Source organism: Leptonychotes weddellii, chromosome 6 (assembly GCF_054177405.1).
Source record: "Leptonychotes weddellii isolate Sample4059 chromosome 6, ASM5417740v2, whole genome shotgun sequence".
In the NCBI taxonomy this organism is placed as follows: domain Eukaryota; kingdom Metazoa; phylum Chordata; class Mammalia; order Carnivora; family Phocidae; genus Leptonychotes; species Leptonychotes weddellii.
In genome coordinates, this window is record NC_138374.1 from 92956861 (window position 1) to 92977033 (window position 20173).

The 20173-nt window shown below is 36.9% G+C and overlaps 1 protein-coding gene across 6 annotated transcripts in view; it reads right to left on the bottom strand.

The window, feature by feature from the left end:
* The window catches only part of COP1 (COP1 E3 ubiquitin ligase), a 240103-nt gene that overhangs the window by 200463 nt on the left and 19467 nt on the right, over positions 1 to 20173 (bottom strand). For all 6 annotated transcript variants that reach the window (XM_081824647.1, XM_031025015.2, XM_081824646.1 and 3 more), the window contains exons 2-3: positions 13041 to 13100; positions 4198 to 4295 (exon numbers count right to left, since the gene is read on the bottom strand). In XM_081824647.1, the coding sequence (XP_081680773.1) occupies positions 4198 to 4295; positions 13041 to 13100 (158 nt within the window). The remainder of the gene's footprint in view (positions 1 to 4197; positions 4296 to 13040; positions 13101 to 20173) is intronic.

The window sequence follows — 20173 nt, forward strand, 5'->3', positions numbered from 1 at the left end:
CTATCTTTTTAGAAGCAGGAGAGTATAGTTAACGCACATATACTTGTGAGACAATCTGCTTAGGACCAAATCCCAATTCCACCAATACTACTGTATAACTTTATAAAAGTAACCCAAACTCTCTGTGCCTTAGTTTCCTCACCTGAAGAATGAGGATGATAACAAGAGTACCCATCTCATAGGACTGAAAATTAAATGAGTTAGCTTACACAAAGCACTTAGGATACTACCTGGCAATAGTAAGGATGTTATATGCTCTATTTTTTTTAAAACACGTATTTTAAATTTAGCATTCAGGTAGTCTCTTCAAAGAATAATAACGTTATTCATAAGGGAGATAAAATTCCAATTATCAATTTTAAATACAGACACAGAAAGCTGGAAAAGAGACTGAGCAAGGGAGAGAGATGGAGGCAGGCAGCTGGAGAGAGGGAGAGGGAGAGCTAGAGAGCAAGTCTTGGCACGAGCAGAGGAGAGCAATTGCAGGATTTTGGGGGGGCGGGGGCAGGATAGATGGCAACAGGGACAGGAAGACTACACCTTGCAAGAACCTTCTAGTAACGGGGAAAAAGAAAGAGGGCTCTCAAGACCAAGTAGGATGGAAAGAATAGTGAATGTGTTGGAGAAGCGAAGATACAAGGAGAGAATGAAAAAGAATACAATGGAAGGTAGAAGAAGAGATGGGGGAAGGGAAGTCAGAAGAAAAAGGGTCTGTGGTATAGTGTTTAGGGCAGGAAAGGAAAAATCAAAGTACCTGACAAAAAATTATATGATTATAATGACCTGAAAACCAAATCTTTTTTGAGTGTTTGGCTTCCAATTCTTTGCTTTCATCAAAATTAAAGAAAAGACCTGACTTGTTAACTAATTGAGCATTAAGATTGTTTTTGATAAGTCAATGCTTTTTTTCTTAATTTCTTAAGTCAGAACGAAGTCAAAAAACTGAGTGATGTTACTATTAACAAAATTCCTTCAATCCCCATCAACTTATTCATGTAAGCAAAGTTTCTCAAGACTTACACTTTAAAACTAAAAAGAAAAACCTTAAAGTTACATAATGTTATATATCAATTATATCTCAAATTTTAAAAAACTATGATGATCCTAAATAAATGAATAAACAAAAAAATAAGAAGAATACAAACGAAACTGATTCCTTGTCCTACTAATAACTTCCAAGGGTACTAGAACTAACTAAGAAAAGCACCAAACCGGGGCGCCTGGGTGGCTCAGTTGTTAAGCGTCTGCCTTCGGCTCAGGTCATGATCCCAGGGTCCTGGGATCGAGCCCCGCATCGGGCTCCCTGCTCAGCGGGAAGCCTGCTTCTCCCTCTTCCACTCCCCCTGCTTGTGTTCCCTCTCTCACTGTGTCTCTCTCTGTCAAATAAATAAATAAAATCTTTAAAAAAAAAAAAAAAAAGGCACCAAACCTTAATAAGCAGTACATTTTCAATAAATATTTGTCTAATACTTTATAAAATTTGTAAATATTTGACCAACTGCATACTACTCATGACTCAATAATAACCCAGAAAAAATATTTGAGATTTTTAAATGCTTAATAAAAAATTATGTTAAAAAAAAAACATTTCTATGTCTATAGTTTCTATTTATATACATTTCTGTTACAGAAAAGTATTACAGATAGATCGATAAGGATTTCAAACGTGAAAATACATTATATAAGGATAAAATTATGTGGGGGGCGCCTGGGTGGCTCAGTCCGTTAAGTGGCTGCTTTCGGCTCAGGTCATGATCCTAGGGTCTTGGGATCAAGTCCCACATCCTACTCCCTGCTCAGCGGAGAGCCTGTTTCTCCCTCCCCATCTGCCTGTCATTCTGCCTACTTGTGCTCTCTGTCAAATAAATAAATAAAATCTTTAAAAAAAAAAAATTATGTGGACGATAACTTAAGTAGAAGTTCAAAGAGAAAAGGAATGAATAAAATTTCCCATTGTTAATGAAAGGTGTCTATTTTCAAATAAATGATAAATACCAAATCACTATGATTTAGATTTCACTGGATACATTTTATTTATTTTTTTTTTTCAAGATTTTATTTATTTGACAGAGAAAGTCACAGCGAGAGAGGGAACACAAGCAGGGGGAGTGGGAGAGGGAGAAGCAGGCTTCCCGCTGAGCAGGGAGCCCAATGTGGGGCTCGATTCCAGGACCCTGGGATCATGACCTGAGCCGAAGGCAGACGCCTAACAACTGAGCCACCCAGGAGCCCCTCACTGGATACATTTTAAAAAGAGATAAAAGCTTTATTTTTAAATAACCAGATTTATAACACTCCTAAAGTTACATCCTTTACAACCACTTACACTTATAAAGAAAAATTGAGGATGATAATTTTAAATAGGGGATCAATGTGTGACGAAGAACATCATTTTTCAGAATTTTTATGAGTCACCCAAGCAAAAAGTTTTGAAGACCACTGCTACAGAAAATGCATAGTTCAGCCCTTTACCCATGACTCAGGTAAATGTACAGTATTAAAAGGGAAGGGTCCTGGGAAGCCTGGGTGGCTCAGTCGGTTAAGCATCTGCCTTTGGCTCAGGTCATGATCCCAGGGTCCTGGGATCAAGTTTCGCACCGGGCTCCCTCTGCCTGCCACTCTCCCTGCTTGTGCTCTCTCCCTCTCTCTCTGACAAATAAATAAATAAAATCTTTAAATAAATAGTAAAGGTCGTAACCTAACAATAAAAAAAGTGCAAGGCTACCTAGTAGCCTTCAATATTGTAAAACATATACTTATTTTACCATGGTCAAGAAGAAATCTGAAATTACTTCAAAAGGTTCATGGTCCTCAACCCAACCAAGAATGACAGGCACCACACAAATAAATCATGTAATCTCATGCTGAAGCAATGGAAATAAGAACTTAGAATTCTGAGTTTTTTTCAGTAAAGGAAAAAAAAAAATGGAATTCCATGGTCAGAAATAGATCTCAATGGCATCCTAAATGCACAGAGGATCCCTATCTACCTAATGTGGGAACCTATGAATTTGACTATTATTGTACAAATAGTAGAGTGGAAGGGATGATGGGAAGAAAAACAGGAAAAGATGTATCAGCATAAAATGTTATTTCCATGGCTGACATTCATAATCACATTAGAAGCTGCACTATAATTAAAAGACTTCAAATATGGGCATAACATACTTACACTCCAATTATCCAAAACAAAAATTTATTATCCATAAAAAGAGGTTAAAAACTAGAACATCACCCAGATAATTTCTAGCTCAGAAAATCAGTAAGTGTAACTTCACTATTCACTGGCTATATGTGAGACTATATACTTAATGTATGAAATCACTTTCTAACTACAACAGTGCTATATTTTGAAAGTTCTTCCATACTAGTATATAGTGCTCCCTCTAGTTAGAAATTCACATAAAGGAATCTCCACCTTTTGGACTCGTTAAAGAATGTTGCCTGAAAATTTTAGTAAACACCAAAATTGTCGGAAGATTAGCTTCCTTTCTGTATTTAAACATTCCAAAAGAAGTTTTCCAAAGTTATGACAACTGATAGGAAAGTAATTCTAGAGCCCACACAGCAGCATCAATCCATGTGTGTCCGAGTTCAGGGACACAGGATTTTGCTTTGCAGGACTTTCATTTCCCTTCTACCCAACCTAGCCCATAAAGTCCAGTCCTGCAGAGTATCACACCACTCAGTATTTCTTCTTTTCCTAAGTTCCCTCTCCAAGTTCTTACTTTTCAATTGCCTCCCCAGTTCACAGACTCTCTTCACCTATCCAGGAATCCAATTACCCAAGTTTCCACCTCCTCTTCCCCCTCTCCATTAACACTTTCTTCCCTTGACTCTCACTTCTACCCTAGAAGCACAAACAGCAGGAATGCACTACACTGTATAAAGAGACAGGTATTCTGGACCTCTGGCATCCCCTTTAACTTCTGTCCCGCCATCTATGTAGTAAGAACTAAGAGTTGTGTCAGTCAATTTTTCTTTTTTTATGAAACTTAAAAACAATATAATATAGTACTAACAACACATAGTATGGAAAATACATCACAAAATAACAAAGACCGGGAAAGCACCCAGGTGAGTAGGAGAGAAAGACCTGCTTCACCCCTACACTATGTTTTCTGAATAAATTAGTGCTAGCATACACTTTTGGGGATAGAATATTTTAAATAATAAAGAATCATTCCAAAGACTCACCCAAGAAATTAGGATACAGATGGTCAATATTATCCACAACATAGTTACACTTGGGACATCTATTATTATCCTCCAAACTCTGATGAATACACTTGTAGCTATTAGCAAAAAAAAAAATAAAATAGGGTTCATTAAATCAGTGAAGGATTAATAAACTGGTCATAAATTAATGCCTATAAGTCTATTTCTCATTTAAAACAAGTAATTTGTTATCAAATTTATTTCAGCTTATATTTTATCATAATAAAGATACATAGAGCATTTATTAGATAACAGTATACAAAAGTTAATATTTAAAAATGAACTTGAATAACAAGTCTACTGGATATAGAATGTTTAAAAAAATGTACTAACTTTTAAGTTTATGCAATTTAAATACTTTGTAACAACACCCAAGAAGAGCAAATGCCTATGATTTAGTTAAGCAAATACACTATTCATGTTCTTGGAGTGCTGATATCCTTAAATACAAAAAGAACACATTCAAATTAAAAAAAAGTGAGAAACAGAAAAATCAACAAGACAAACATTAGTCAATAAGCATGAGAAAATCATCACCTTCAGTAGGATAAAAAAATTGATTTTAAATTATATACTATTTTTTACCGAATTGGAAAATTAAAGAAAATACTATCAGAGTTAAGGAGCACATGTGAGTATAAACAACTTCATGTACTATTGAAGGAAATGTAACTGCCACAACATTTCCAAAAGGCAAGTTGTATGGAAAACCTTAAGGTTGTGTATCCCCTTTGGTGTAATGATTTTATTTCTAGGAATTTACCCTAAGGAAATGAGCAGAGGTATATAGATAGAAAGGTGCTCAATTCAAGATTATCTGTAAATAGCAAAATAAATTAGAAGCAACCAAAACACTAGGAAATTGACTAATTTTGTAAACATCAATCCAAAAAAAAACCCAAATCATATTGCAATACATAACTATATGCCATGAAAAATAATCTAATAACAGTGGTTATAGCTAAAGAAAGAGGATTACAAGAAATGTTTCCTTCCTTACGATATATATTTCTGTAATGTATGACTTTTTACAATTATATATTGTCTTATAATAAAAAAACTTTTCAAATATTGTTCAACTAGGGGAGTCTGGGTGGCTCAGTCGGTTGGGCTCTGCCTTCAGCTCAGATCATGATCCCAGGGTCCTGGGATGGAATACTGCTTTGGGCTCCCTGCTTAGCAGGGAGTCTGCTTGTCATTCTGCCACTCCCGCACTCCCGCTCATGCTCTCCCTCTCTCGAATAAATAAAATCTTTTTTTTTTTTTAAAGATGAATTTTTCGGGGTGCCTGGGTGGCTCAGTCGTTAAGTGTCTGCCTTCAGCTCAGGTCATGATCCCAGGGTCCTGGGACTGAGCCCCGCATCGGGCTCCCTGCTCCGTGGGAAGCCTGCTTCTCCCTCTCCCACTCCCACTGCTTGTGTTCCCTCTCTCACTCTCTGTCAAATAAAAATCTTTAAAAAAAAAAAAATGAATTTTTTTTAAAAGATTTTACTTAGGGGTGCCTGGGTGGCTCAGTCGTTAAGCGTCTGCCTGCGGCTCAGGTCATGATCCCAGGGTCCTGGGATCGAGCCCCTCGTCGGGCTCCCTGCTCTGCAGGAAGTCTGCTTTTCCCTCTCCCACTCCCCCTGCTTGTGCTCCCTCTCTCGCTATGTCTCTCTCTGTCAAATAAATAAATAAAATCTTCAAAAATTTTATTTATTTATTTGACAGAGAGATACAGAGAGAGCACAAGTAGGCAGAGAGGCAGTCAGAGGGAGAGGCAGAAGCAGGCTCCCCGCTGAGCAGGGAGCTGGACGTGGGGTTCGATCCCAGCACCCTGGGATCATGACCTGAGCTGAAGGCAGCTGCTTAACCGACTGAGCCACACAGGCACCCCTAAATAAAATCTTTTAAAAAACATATTGTTCCAAAAAACCACAGAAAAATATCAAATTGACATTAGAAAAAAAAAGTCACTATATCACTTTTTATGAACTAAAAATGGCAATCTCTAACATAGTGGATACAGTACAATCACATTTCTGTTTTTAAAAAATTGCGTATATATCCATTTAAAATAAACCAAAAAAGACATTCATCATAATATTAACATGTATGTCTCTGGGTCATAAAATCATGGGAAACTTTTTCTTTTTAGATGTGTACAAGTTTCTATAGTAAAAAGGCACTGCTCCTAACAATCAGAAAAAAAACTACTTCTAAGAAATTACAAGGGTGATTTATAAAGAAGATTCCTAAAAAGATACCACCTCTTTTATTCTGTATCCAAATTACTATAAATTTACTTCAGCTTTATAAGTTGAAGCGACTTTTTTTTTTTTTTAAAGATTTTTTTACTTATTTATTTGACAGAGAGAGACAGCGAGAGAGGGAACACAGGCAGGGAGAGTGGGAGAGGGAGAAGCAGGCTTCCCGCCAAGCAGGGAGCCCGATGTGGGGCTCGATCCTAGGATCCCGGGATCATGACCCAAGCCGAAGGTAGATGCTTAACAACTGAGCCACCCAGGCGCCCCGAAGCTACTTTTTTATAACCCACTTACTTCACTCTACCTTATGAAAACAGAAACCCACATCCATCAGGTTTCTCTGTACTAATTAACAACTACTTTTTCATCTCACATTTGGTACTTTCAAGATAAGTTTAAAAAGGACATCATAGGGCGCCTGGGTGGCTCAGTCGTTTAGCATCTGCCTTCAGCTCGGGTCATGGTCCTGGGGTCCTGGGATCAAGTCCCACATCGGGCTCCCTGCTTGGCAGGAAGCCTGCTTCTCCCTCTCCCTCTCCCCCTGCTTGTGTTCTCTCTCTCGCTGTATTTCTATCAAAATAAAAATCTTTAAAAAATAATAAATAAATAAATAAAAAGGACATCATAGAGAACTGATGCAGTGCTGGTCTTTGGCACAGCACAAGGACCTAAAGATCTAAGTAAATGGCTGGCACATAACAGATACTCAAATATATATAAAACAAATGACTTGTACAGTGTTCCAGAAATAACATCACCTCTTGCAACTATGACAAGGTTAGGATTACCATATTACCACATGATAGGCTCCATATCTAACAGAAAATTTCCTATGTAGAAATTTCAGTGAAGGAAATATGTAAAATGTTCTTGTTTTCATTTCTATTGCAAGGGAAAAGCATAAAGCAGTTATGCAATTACAACACAGAAACACTTACAGTCTGCTTTGGGAAAACAGAAATGAGCTCATATTACCAGAAAATATTCCCAAATGACAAGATTAACCCTTAAAAAAGTCTGCAAGTTCAAATAAACCAAGTCATGAAGTAGAAACTCTGGGAAGGTTATTAAAGATGAGACAAGGGGTTGACAGATAAGCAGAAGGGCATTCTGGGTTTTAGCAAATGGCTTTTGTAAAGAAATGATAGTTAGAAATGAGCAAATAATATGGTAAGAAGAACAAGCTAAGTTGTTAACTGAGTGAAAGAGTCTGTCAATAGACAAGAATCTCAGAGTCCAATAGAATATCCTCCTCTCCTATCTTCAGCATCCTAATCATATCCCTTGTCAGTAGGTTTACTACCACACAATCCTCTCCTAGAAGAAAAAGTAGTCCAGGACACAGTGAGAAGGAACTGTCCTCAGGAACAAAAATTCAAATGACTTTTGCACATTGCATTGGTAATATCTATCTATACTATAAAATGAAAACGCATCAAATTACATATCACTGTATAAAACTGACATGCAAAATGCATCAAGTTTATCTTATAGTATCTACTACCTCACTACCACCCCTGGGCAGACCTGCCCTAGTTTGAGAAATAGTAACTATCTTATTTTGTACTGTCATCCCCTCTTCTATTTGTTCATTCAAAGCAAGGATTTGTTTTAAGTCATCTCTGTACCCTCAATGTCTAGCACTATAAGCTGTTAGAACTGAACTAAGTAAATGTTCAATGCACAAAAAAAATAGGTATAAACAAAAAAGAAACATGTCTTCTGGGTCATATAAAACACCACTAGAGATTCTCAATTATTTCTTTCACAATAACTCTACTTGACCATCACCACCACAGATGTGGTATTTTGGATTCTAAAAGAAGGATAAGTATCTAGACTAGTGTTCAAAATAGGGGGGATAAAGGGATATATATCTTGGGTCTACCTGAGAAGTTTTCAAAAGCTACTCATACTGAAACTCTTAAAAATAGTAATTCAGTACCAGAATGTGCTGACATAAATGGGTTTAAGTGTATATCTGATAATGAAGAATGAATATTTTGAAATTTTGCCCTTTGTAACAACATGAATGGACCTCAAGGGTATTATACTAAATGAAGTCAGAAAAAGACAAATACCACATGATTGCATTTATATGTGGAATCTAAAAACAAAACCAATGAACAATCAAACAAGCAGAAACAGATTCATAAATACAAAGAACAAACTGGTGGTTGCCAGAACGGAGGAGGATGGGGACATGGGCAAAATAGGTGAAGGGGATTGATGAATACAAACCTCCAATTACAAAATAAGTAAGTCACGGAGATGAAGAGAACAATATGGGGATTATATTCAATAATATTGTTAACGCTGTATGGTGACAGCTGGTAACTACACTTACGGTGGTAAGCACCAAGTAATGTACAGAATTGTCTAATCACTATGTTGTACACCTGAAACTAATATAACAATTGTGTCAACTATACTTGTATAATTTTTTAAATGAGTATTTCTCTATAAATGTATGATTATTCTGTTTCTATTAAGTTATACCTACCAAAAAAATAAAAAAAGTATAACCTACCTATAAGATATAAATATCTTTTTCTTTTTCTTTTTAAGCTTTTAGGGCATAATTTTTATTTGGGAACTGCCTGTAATATACAGAACACTATGCCACTTTAACCATCTAAAAACTTCTTCGAATGTTTTCTGAAGCCCTCTATTCACCCACCCCCAATACACAAACTTTCCGATTTCTCCTCATTTTTCTATAAGTAATTGTAGACACTAGGGTAAATGGAGACCTTATCATAAATATCTTTTTCTCTCTCTGTAAACAGCGGTGAGTACATATAAAAAACTGTGAATAATCAGAAAATTCTCAAAAAAGAAGAGACTATAACAAGAACAGCAAGGACAAATCAGTACAGTGGTCCTATATAATAACTGGGTATAAAGAAAGACTAATAGCAAGGTACAAGATGATAAATTATTCAAAAGCCCCAAAAGACAAGCTGATACCCAGCTTGGACCACAGATATGCTGGAAGATGAACAACACTGAGACAGGCTATTAATTATAATTAATTTGTAATAAAAAAAATAGTAAATCAGAACTTGGTAGACATGAGGTTTGAGAAGCAAGGTGCAGGGGGCAAGCAGGAGGTGGCAAAGGGAAAGAGCAAACCTTATCGCTACATCACAAAGAAGCCAGATATTTTTATTTTATCATATCATTAAGTTTGGTTAGACAACAGCTAATAGCAGATTCACTGTCAAGTGGGAACAGTATCTCCAACCTGTTACTAGGAAAGAGTTACCATTTATAAGTGAGACGAGGGATAAACAGTTCACATGGTCCAATTTGATTTAGTGTTAATAATTTGGACGGAGCCTGGAAATGCTAACACTGCTCTGCTCCAGATTACAAGCCAGCGTTCAAGTTAGCGAAGATTTGATCCAATAGGCTACCCGTTAATGAAGTTCCAATGGCCTCATGTGATAGGATAGGGTAAATAATTATGAGCTTTTGCTTTAAACAAAAGTACAAAATGTCTCACGGTTTCACAAGCCTGACAATGGGCTGCCAGCCTCCAGGTTTACCAGCTCCTCTCAACTTTATGGTCTCTTATCCTACCAAAACCTGGTAGGTATTTTAAAACACATTCATATTTTAAAACACACTCAGGTTATAACATCACTTGAGTTATAACAAGTATCTAAACTTAAACTATTTTTATTTGAAGGGAAAAACATATTTAAGAAACCAGTGGGGTTTTCCAACGATGACCTAAGGACACACCTTGAAAATTACAGGACTCATTGGAAAGGCCAGGCCTATTTAATCATAAAGTCAATCAGTAATTTATTACACATCACAACACAGCGAAGCAAGATTACTGTACTTACTTAGCAGACTCTTCAGTGTCCTTTTAAAATGCCACAGTGAATATATAAGTTAGAAGAAGGCAGTTAGGAAAAATTAAATCCTCACTTTATAATTTGTACCAAACATCTGCACCTTCTAAACTATAAAAGAAGAGGACATGGGGCGCCTGGGTGGCTCAGTCATTAAGCGTCTGCCTTCGGCTCAGGTCATGATCCCAGGGTCCTGGGATCGAGCCCCGCATCGGGCTCCCTGCTCGGCGGGAAGCCTGCTTCTCCCTCTCCCACTCTCCCTGCTTGTGTTCCCTCTCGCTGTCTCTCTCTCTGTCAAATAAATAAATAAAATCTTTAAAAAAAAAAGAAGAGGACGTGAAGGAGTAAGAAGAAAAGGGGGAGGAGGGTAAAGGGGGACAACAGAAGAGACCAGTTGAGCGACTGGACAAATGTAAGGTAAGTTTTAGAGCCAGAACCAGAATCTTGGTTTACCAACTTCAAGACCCTGCTTTTTAACTCTGTATCGGTATTTCTCAGATGTGGGCAATTTTGTCCCCTACTAGATATCTGGCAATGTCTGGAGACATTTTTGGTTGTCACACTTGTGAGAAAAGGGACTGCTACTGGGTAGAGGCCAGGGATACTGCTAAACAATCTACAATACCCAGGATAATCACCCACAACAGGAATTATCTGGTCCAATATTCAATACTACCAAAGGCAGAGAAAGCCTAATCTAAATCACCCAATTTTCCAGAGATCAAAGTCTCCATGGTTTCCCATGGAATGCTATGGTGCTAGGTCAATTAATGGACCAAAGGAAACACTACTGTTAAACAATAAGCCTGAAAAGACCAAGACCATACATGTATCAATCTAAAAGGAAGACACACATGACCAGAATTTCAGTAGCAATAAGGAGCAGAAAGTTATTCATGAACCATAATAATGTCAATGCAATGATATAGCAGGAAATCCATATTATTTAAGGCAAGATGGCCTTTTTTTAAAAAACCAGCAAAAAAATTCTGAAGGACACATTACTCCTTACCATAACCTCTGAGGAGGTAGACCAAAAAAAAAAAAAAGACTAGAAAAATTGTGACATTTACATTTCATGTTACAGCTTTCTGGACAATAAAAGTTGTTTTTTAGCCAAGAGTACATATTGTTTATTTTAATAACTTATATTTTAATAAAAAACATAGTCCAAGCTAAGAAAGCGATTTTTATTCTAAACTTCTTTTTAAATGACTGGCAGACTGGATATACCTAACACTGATGCATCAAGCTCCAAACCAAACGAAAATACTTACAAACTGGTAATAACACCCAGTACTTGACTAGTGAATATCAATCTACCAGATATTACATTCAACTTCAGAATAAAATTATGGGTCTGACTTCAACATGAATTAGAATACAAGGACTATTAGAACACATAATATTAAGCCAAAAATATCGTATCAACAGTGTAAATAATTTATGGACATGATCAACTGCAAACAGAATATACCACCCCCAATCAAAAAAACACACAAAAAATAAACAAAAGGAATTAAACAAACACAGATTACATAACCATTAAGATGGCTACTATTAAAAAAAAAAACAGAAAATGACAAATGTTGGCTAGAATGTGGAAAAACTGGAACTCTTGTGAACTGCTGGGGGAGATGTAAAATGGTTCAGCAGCTATGGAAAACAGTATGGAGGTTCCTCAAAAAATTAAACAGAACTACCATATGATACAGCAATTCTGCTGCTGGGTATATATCCAAAAGAACTGAAACCAGAATCTCAAGGAGATATTTAGACACCAATGTTCAAAGCACTATTCTAAACAACATTTAAGAAGTGAAGGCAACCCAAATGTCCATTAACAGATGAACAAATAAAATACAATATATACATGCAATGGAACACTATTCACCCTTAAAAAGGAAGGAAACTTTGACACATGCTACAACAAGGATGAAACTAAAGACATTACACTTAGTGAGTTAATAAGCCAGTCACAAAAATACAATTTGATGCCACTTATATGAGGTATCTAGAATAGTCAAATTCATGAAACAAAGTAAAATAGTGATTGACAGAGGCTGGGGGGAAGGGAGAAATGCAGAGTTGCTCAAAGGGTATATAGTTTCAGTTTTGCAAGATAAAAAAATTCTGGAGATTGTACAACAATGCAAACAAACTTAACATTACTCAACTTAAAAATGGTTAAGATGGTAAATTTTATGTGTATTTTACCACAACTAAACATTTTTTAAATATACAGATTAATGTGACATATATACAAGACTAAGCAACTAACGATAACACTGAACAAAATGTTGAAGAAGAAAACACAGATCTTTTTAACCCCCTATATCCTTTTCCAATGACTTTCTAACCTCCTTTACTGGGTCTCACACTTATCCCCAAAAGTGAGTTAAAGATGCTTCATGCTTCATCCTAATTATCCAGCACCCCTCAATTTTCTAAAACGGTAATCAAAGCTCTATAATAAATAATTAATCAACCCAAAAGTTTTAAAATCCATCTGTAAGGGCAACGGTAACTCTAAGTATTCCACAGAAATTATGCATCAACCATATGCTTTCTGCCTTGAGCTGCTGAACTTATAAAAATGTATCAAAGAAATTATAAGATAACCAAAATTATTTTAAAAACCTAACTTCTCACTGGCTGCATTTACACAAGTTAGAAATCAAGACAATTTTGCTAAATAAAATCATCTTACCAAAAGCTGTGGCCACATTTCGTCATGTATGCTTCCTCAATCATATCAAAGCAGATAGGGCTAAAAAGAAAATAGAGAAGTAATTGATATTTTTTTTTCAGTAGAGTGATTATAAATTGGCAAGGCTGGTAACAATACCAATGAAATCATTTATCGATACATAGCTAAGTCTTCAAACATTCTATCAATAAGACAGAATTTCGGTTGAGATGAACGTGCTTTATAAGGGGATTGGTGGTAAAATGACAATTTGTTCAAGACAGTCCTAAAAGTCATCAAGCTCTAAGATGAATTAAATGAGTAAATTAAAATGGCCCCAATACTTTAACTCACCCATAATTTTTAATAATGCATGCAGTCACAAGAGTCCTTAAAGTTCTACCATCTTTTTCAATCATCCCTATACTCAAAAGCACCTAATCCAAATGCTATTTTATTTCCTATCTAAAAAAATTAGTTCCCTGAGTGACAAATTTACAATTCCAATATCAGTAACTCTTCTATATAATGAAGACGGTAAATTATAACTAATACTTAAAATAGTACAAATGGTATCCATTAAAATAATGACATATTAACTCCTTTAATCTTTTCAACAACAAAGTGTTGGTAGGTACGTGTTATTAGAATCTTTTCATAGAGGGAAATTGAGGCACAAAGATGTTAAAATCATACTCAGTTAGGAAATAACACAACTGATTTTCAAACTTAGGTCCATGCTCTTAACCACCATTCTATACTAATTCCAGATACGATGAGTTAAATACCAAGTTATACCAACATAGTTCTGGCCAACAAAAGGTAGTTAGTTATCAATCTCTGAGAGGCCACTATCTACCAGAAAAATACAAAGTCTTAGAAAGAGATTTCCCTTTATCTTTCCCTCTTTTCCTTCTGAAAACTCTGATGAAGTCTCCAGAGATACAACAGCTATCTTTTTTTAAGATTTATTTATTTATTTTAGAGAGAGGGAGAGAGAGAGAGCACACGCACACTCGCAAAGAAGCAGGGGTAGAGAGAGAGAGAATCCCGAAGCAGACTCCCCGCTGAGTGTGGAGCTTAAGGTGGGAGTCGATCCCAGAACCCTGAGATCATGACCTGAGTCAAAATCAAGAATGGGCTGCTTAACCGACTGAGCCACCCATGCACCCCACAACAGCCATCTTCTGACCAAAAAGACAAAAACCGTAAGCTAGGAAGATAGGATACTGGTTCCTTGATGACATCCTTCGGCAGATGCATCAGCTATGGATTGCCTACCCCTGGAATTCACATTACATGAGAAAAGTAAATTCTCACTTGTTTAAGGCAGTATTTATCAAGTTTTCTGTTACTGGCATACATATCCAATCCTTACTGATGATACACAATAACACTTAAATTATAAAATGAAAATTTACCCACTTCTTCAAGAAAAATTTCCTGGGCATAATTACTATCTCAGAATGTGAAATCATAAAAAAAAAAAAAAAAAAAAAAAAGGTTACAAAATCCCAATGTTGCACAACCTCAGAGTTTCACCACAGACAGTGTGTTGGCTTAGACTGTGTTCTTTTGTCAGCCTTTACTCTGCTGGATTGAGAAAAAAGGAGGTCTCCCTCAACGTGGAGATTTGGTAATTTCTCTTTTGAAACAAAGTCCGTCTTACTCCTGCTTAATGGAGTTCAGAAAGCAAGGCTGGGGACCCTCCTAAGAGCGTGTCGATGAGCCGTGTAGGCTGCTCTGTGATCCAAGGTTGTGGATGAAGGGTGCTGAAGAGCAGATTTGGGAAGGACAGATTTTACTTTACAGGTACAGTTTGTCACTGGGTGCTCACACAGATGTCTTAAGGCTCAAAACCCAGAGTGGAAGCAACATTTACATACCCCCTTTTTTTTAAAGACTTTATTTTCTTTTTTTTAAAGATTTTATTTATTTATCTGACAGAGAGAGAGAGAGAACAAGTAGGCAGAGAGAGAGGGAGAAGCAGGCTCCCGGCTGAGCAGGGAGCCAGATGCGGGGCTCAATCCCAGGACCCTGGGATCATGACCTGAGCCGAAGGCAGCCGCTTAACCGGCTGAGCCACCCAGGCGCCCCAAGACTTTATTTTCTTTAAGAGCAGTTTAGGTTTACAACAAAATTGAAAGGAAGATACAGAGATTTCCCATATATTTGCTGCCCCAAACACATGCATGGCTTTTGCCATTATCAACATCACTCACCAGAATGGTACACTATTTTTCCCCCAAGGATGAATTTACACTGACACATCACAATCATCAAGTCCACAATTTATCTTAAGGTTCACTCTTTATGTTGTACATTATGTGGGTTTGAACAAAAGTAGAGTGACATATATTCATCATTATAATATAAAGATTATTCTTCACTGCCCTAAAAATCCTCTTTGCTCTGCCTACTCATCTCTCTCTCCTCACCCACATCCACTGATCTTTTTATTGTCTCCATAGTTTTGTCTATTCCAGAATGTATAAGCATCCAAGGGCAGGTTTCTGTGTATAAATTAGCTTTCAACTCCTTTGGGTAAATACCAATGGGTACAAACAAAAATTGTATGGTATGTTTAGTCTTGTGAAAGAAAAAAAAAAAAAAACACCAAACTGTCTTCCAAAAAGAGGCAGTACCATTTTTTCATTCCTACTATCAAAGAGTGAGAGTTCCTATTGCTCCCTATCCTCCTCAACATTTAGTGTTGTCAGTCCTCTAAATTATAGCCATTCGAATAGGTGTATAGTGATACCTTGTTGTTTTGATTTGCATTTCCCTAATGACATATGATATGGAGTGTCTGTTCATATGTTTATTTGCCACCAACATAGCTTCTTTGGTGAGGTGTTTGTTGAGGTCCTTTGACCCTTTTTTTTTTTTTAATTTTTTTTTTTTTTCCTTTGACCCATTTTTTAATCAGGTTGTTTTCTTACTGTTTAGTTTTAAGAGTTCTTTGTATATTTTAGATAAAAGTTCTTTATATGTCTTACACAAATATATTCTCCTGAGCTGTGGCTAATCCTTCCATTCTCTGAACAGTGTCTCTCACAGAGCAGAAATTTTTAATTTTAAAGAAGTTCTGTTTGTTGCTCCTTTCTTTCTAATAGATCATGCCTTTGGCATTATACCCAAAAAATCATCACCAAACTCAAAGTTATCTAGATTTCCCCTATGTTATCTTCTAGGAGTTTTATAGATCTGCATTTTACATTTAGGTCTGTGATACATTTTTAGCTAATTTTAGTGAATGGTATAAGGTCTGTGTCTAGATTCATTTTTTTTGCATGTGGATGTCCAGTTGTTTCAGCATCATTTATCAAAAAAACTATCTTTTCTCTCTCTCTCTCTCCCTTTCTTTTTAGTAGGCTCCACACTGAGCGAGAAGCCCAACACAGGGCTTGAACTCACAACTCCGAGATCGAGATCAAGACCTGAGCTGAGATCAAGAGTCAGACACTTAGGGCTGGGTGGTTCAATCAGTTAAGCATCTGCCTTCAGCTCAGGTCATGAGCCGGCTTCCAGGCTTGTCCCTCTCTCTCTGCCTCCTCCCCACTGCTACGTGTGCATGTGCTCTCTTTCTCTCTCTGACAAATAAATAAAAACTTAAAAAAAAAAATTAAGAGTCAGACGCTTAACTGACAGAGCCACCCAGGTGCCCTAAAAAAGACTATCTTTTCTCTTTTGTATTGCCTTTGCTCCTTTGTCAAAGATCAATTGACTATATTGGTATATTTCTGAGTTTCTATTCCTTACTACTGATCTGTTTATTCTTTTTATTTTTTTTTTAAAGATTTTATTTATTTATTCGACAGAGAGAGAGACAGCGAGAGAGGGAACACAAGCAGGGGGAGCGGGAGAGGGAGAAGCAGGCTTCCCGCCGAGCAGGGAGCCTGATGCAGGGCTTGATCCCAGAACCCTGGGATCATGACCTGAGCTGAAGGCAGACGCTTAACTGACTGAGCCACTTAGGTGCCCCTGATCTGTTTATTCTTTTACTAATACCACACTGTCTTAATTACTCCATATAATATTTTGATTAAAAGAAAAAACTGTCCCCCTGAGTGGAACTCTATAGTCCCAATACAGATTAATTCCTAAAATTCAACTGTTAGGTAGACAGTAGCAAATATCCAAATTTTGTATCACAGAAGGTCTAGATATTAACATACCAACCTTTTAAACAACTCTTCTGATAAAGCATTTTTAAGGGTGCCTGGGTGGCTCAGTCAGTTAAGCGTCTGCCTTCAGCTCAGATCCCAGGGAGCTGGGATCGAGTCCTGCATCGGGCTCTCTGCTCAGCAGGGAGTCTGCTTCTCCCTCTACCCCTCCCTGCCGCTCGTGCTCTCTCTCTCTAATAAATAAATAAAATCTTTTTTTAAAAAAGCATTTTTAAGTTTTGAGGAAAGAGATCTTTCTGTTCCCAAAGTAATTATGTTTGTAAGTTTAATAATACCATCACATCTCTGTTTTATGCTGCATTAACTGAAGCTCAGAAGCAAGATGCAAAATGTCTTAGCAGACTGATCTCTTAGTCCAGACTTCTAAGATTGCCCCCAATGAATATTTTAATGTTGGCCCCAGCACCTAGAATGAATCAACTGTAAATACTTATCAATACTCTCTCAGAAATTCTAAAATTTTCAACAAATTTATATATTAGGTACTGACTACATACCAGACACCGTTCTGGATACCAAGGACTAAGAAGTGAATAAAAAAAAATCCCTTCATGGTTCAATAATCTAGTGGAAAAGACAGACAATAAACAAGATAAATAAGGAAGACCTTATATAGTAAGATTAGATAGAGATAAATAATAAGGAAAAAACTGTAAGCAGGGAAGGAGAATAGGAAGTGTTAGATTGGGTTAGACAGGATAGTAAGAGAAGCCTCAATGAGAAGCTGACATTTGAGTAACTATTTCAAAGTAGTAGGGAAATGATCTACACAGAAGTCTGGGAAAACATCAACCAAACAATAAGAGTAGTACAAATATCCTGAGGTAGTACACCTGATATGTTCAGACTAGCAAGGTAGTCAGTGTAAAGTAGAATACATGGGAAAATAGTAAAAATGAAGCCAGAGAAATAATGAGGGTACATATTAAAAAAAAAAAAAAAAAAACCTCTCTTAAATCATGTTAAGGACGTTAGCTTTTACAGTGAATAAAACAGGAATTTACTAGACAATCTGCAACAGAAGAATGACCCAATCTGACACAGTGATAAACCAGATCACTCAACCTTATACACTGAAAGTAGACTAAAGGGAAGCCATTATAAAAATAAAAGCTATTGGGGGCGCCTGGGTGGCTCAGTCGTTAGGTATCTGCCTTCGGCTCAGGTCATGGTCACAGGGTCCTGGGATCGAGCCCCGCATCGGGCTCCCTGCTCAGCGGGAAGCCTGCTTCTCCCTCTCCCACTCCCCCTGCTTATGTTCCCTCTCTCGCTGTGTCTCTCTCTGTCAAATAAATAAATAAAAATCTTTTTAAAAAATAAAATAAAAGCTATTATATAATAATTTAGTTGAGAAAAGGTGCTGAATTAAATGAGGGTGGCAGCAGTGGTGTTGGTGAGAAGTGATCAGATTCTAGATATAATCTGAAGGTAGATCTTTGGCTTGCTATGGATTAAATGTTGGGTATAAGAGAAAAATCAATCAAGGATTTTAACCTGTAAACTGGAAGAACTGACAATAGGTTTATTTCACATAGAGCTCTAGCACTCATTAGTTTATTCTTTAAAAAAGAAAAAAAAGAGGACTACAATACATATCATATCATGTGTTCCTCTAATACTAGAAGTTTCATGCAGTACCTAAAAATTACTATCAGATCAGTTTAAATAGCAGCATTTAAGGAATGGCTTCTGAGTAATATGTGAATGAAAGAGAAGAAAGTCTCCATTCTTACCACCAAAGCTACCTTTTTATCTATGTGAAAGATCAAGACCTCCAGCAAAAAGTGGAATTCAACTGAAATTAATCCTAAATATGCCACCACAATTTTCTGACTTGGAGCCATGTGTGAAATCTCTCTAATCCTGTTTCTCATTTTTTTTTTAAAGATTTTATTTATTTATTTGAGAGAGAGAGAATGAGAGAGAGCACATGAGAGGGGGGAGGGTCAGAGGGAGAAGCAGACCCCCTGCCGAGCAGGGAGCCCGATGTGGGACTCGATCCAGGGACTCCAGGATCATGACCTGAGCCGAAGGCAGTCGCTTAACCAACTGAGCCAACCAGGCGCCCTCTCATGTTTTTAACTGGAATGATACTTACATCATAGAATCACTGTACTGATTCACAAATTATCTATCTACTCCATACAATTCCTGGTATACAACATTCAATAAATAACAGAGTATACAAAAGAGATTACAGAAAAATCTGTATCAATGATAGAAACTTGGGAAGAGTGACATCTACCCCCACTAAACACTTCAAGGAATTCCTCTTAGAAATAGGCAGAATAGAACAGAAGATGAGGACTAACCAACCACTACCCCTCCCAAGAAAGGGATGAAATACCACAGGTAATACAGAAAATAGAGGAGACCCTAACAAAACACCACTAACTCTTCTCAGTTTTGAGAGGGAGGAACATACCCAGAGTTAGTTCTAGGTAAAGCTGTAAACAATCCATTTAGAAACCCTTCCACTCTGCCAATGAATAGCAATCAAGGAGGATAAGCTCAAAGACCTATGTCCAAGTACAGGTATATCAAGTATTGGTAGCCAGGCCAAACATAAATACCTGAAATTTTATACTACCTCCAAAGCTTTATACAGATGCCCCAAAAATGTTTATAGATCCCCCAAACGTTTTATGGACTCCTGACACCATGGCATCATCAAAAAAGGGGGGAAAGGTAACAAATGGCTTAAAGCCATGCTGGGACTGTTCATGCCTCCCACACCACAATAACACAAGTAACTCTTATAAATCAAGACAGAAAACCCAACAGGAAAAAAATGAGAAAAAATGTGAATTCCTAATTCGCAGAAGGGGAAAACAAATCGCCTTTCAAGTATATGAAAAAATATTCCAACTCAGTAGTAATCAAAAAATGCAAAAACAAACAAAAAAACACCACAACAAAGTAACAGTTTATCACCATTAAGTATTAGAAAATTGGAACACCAAGTAT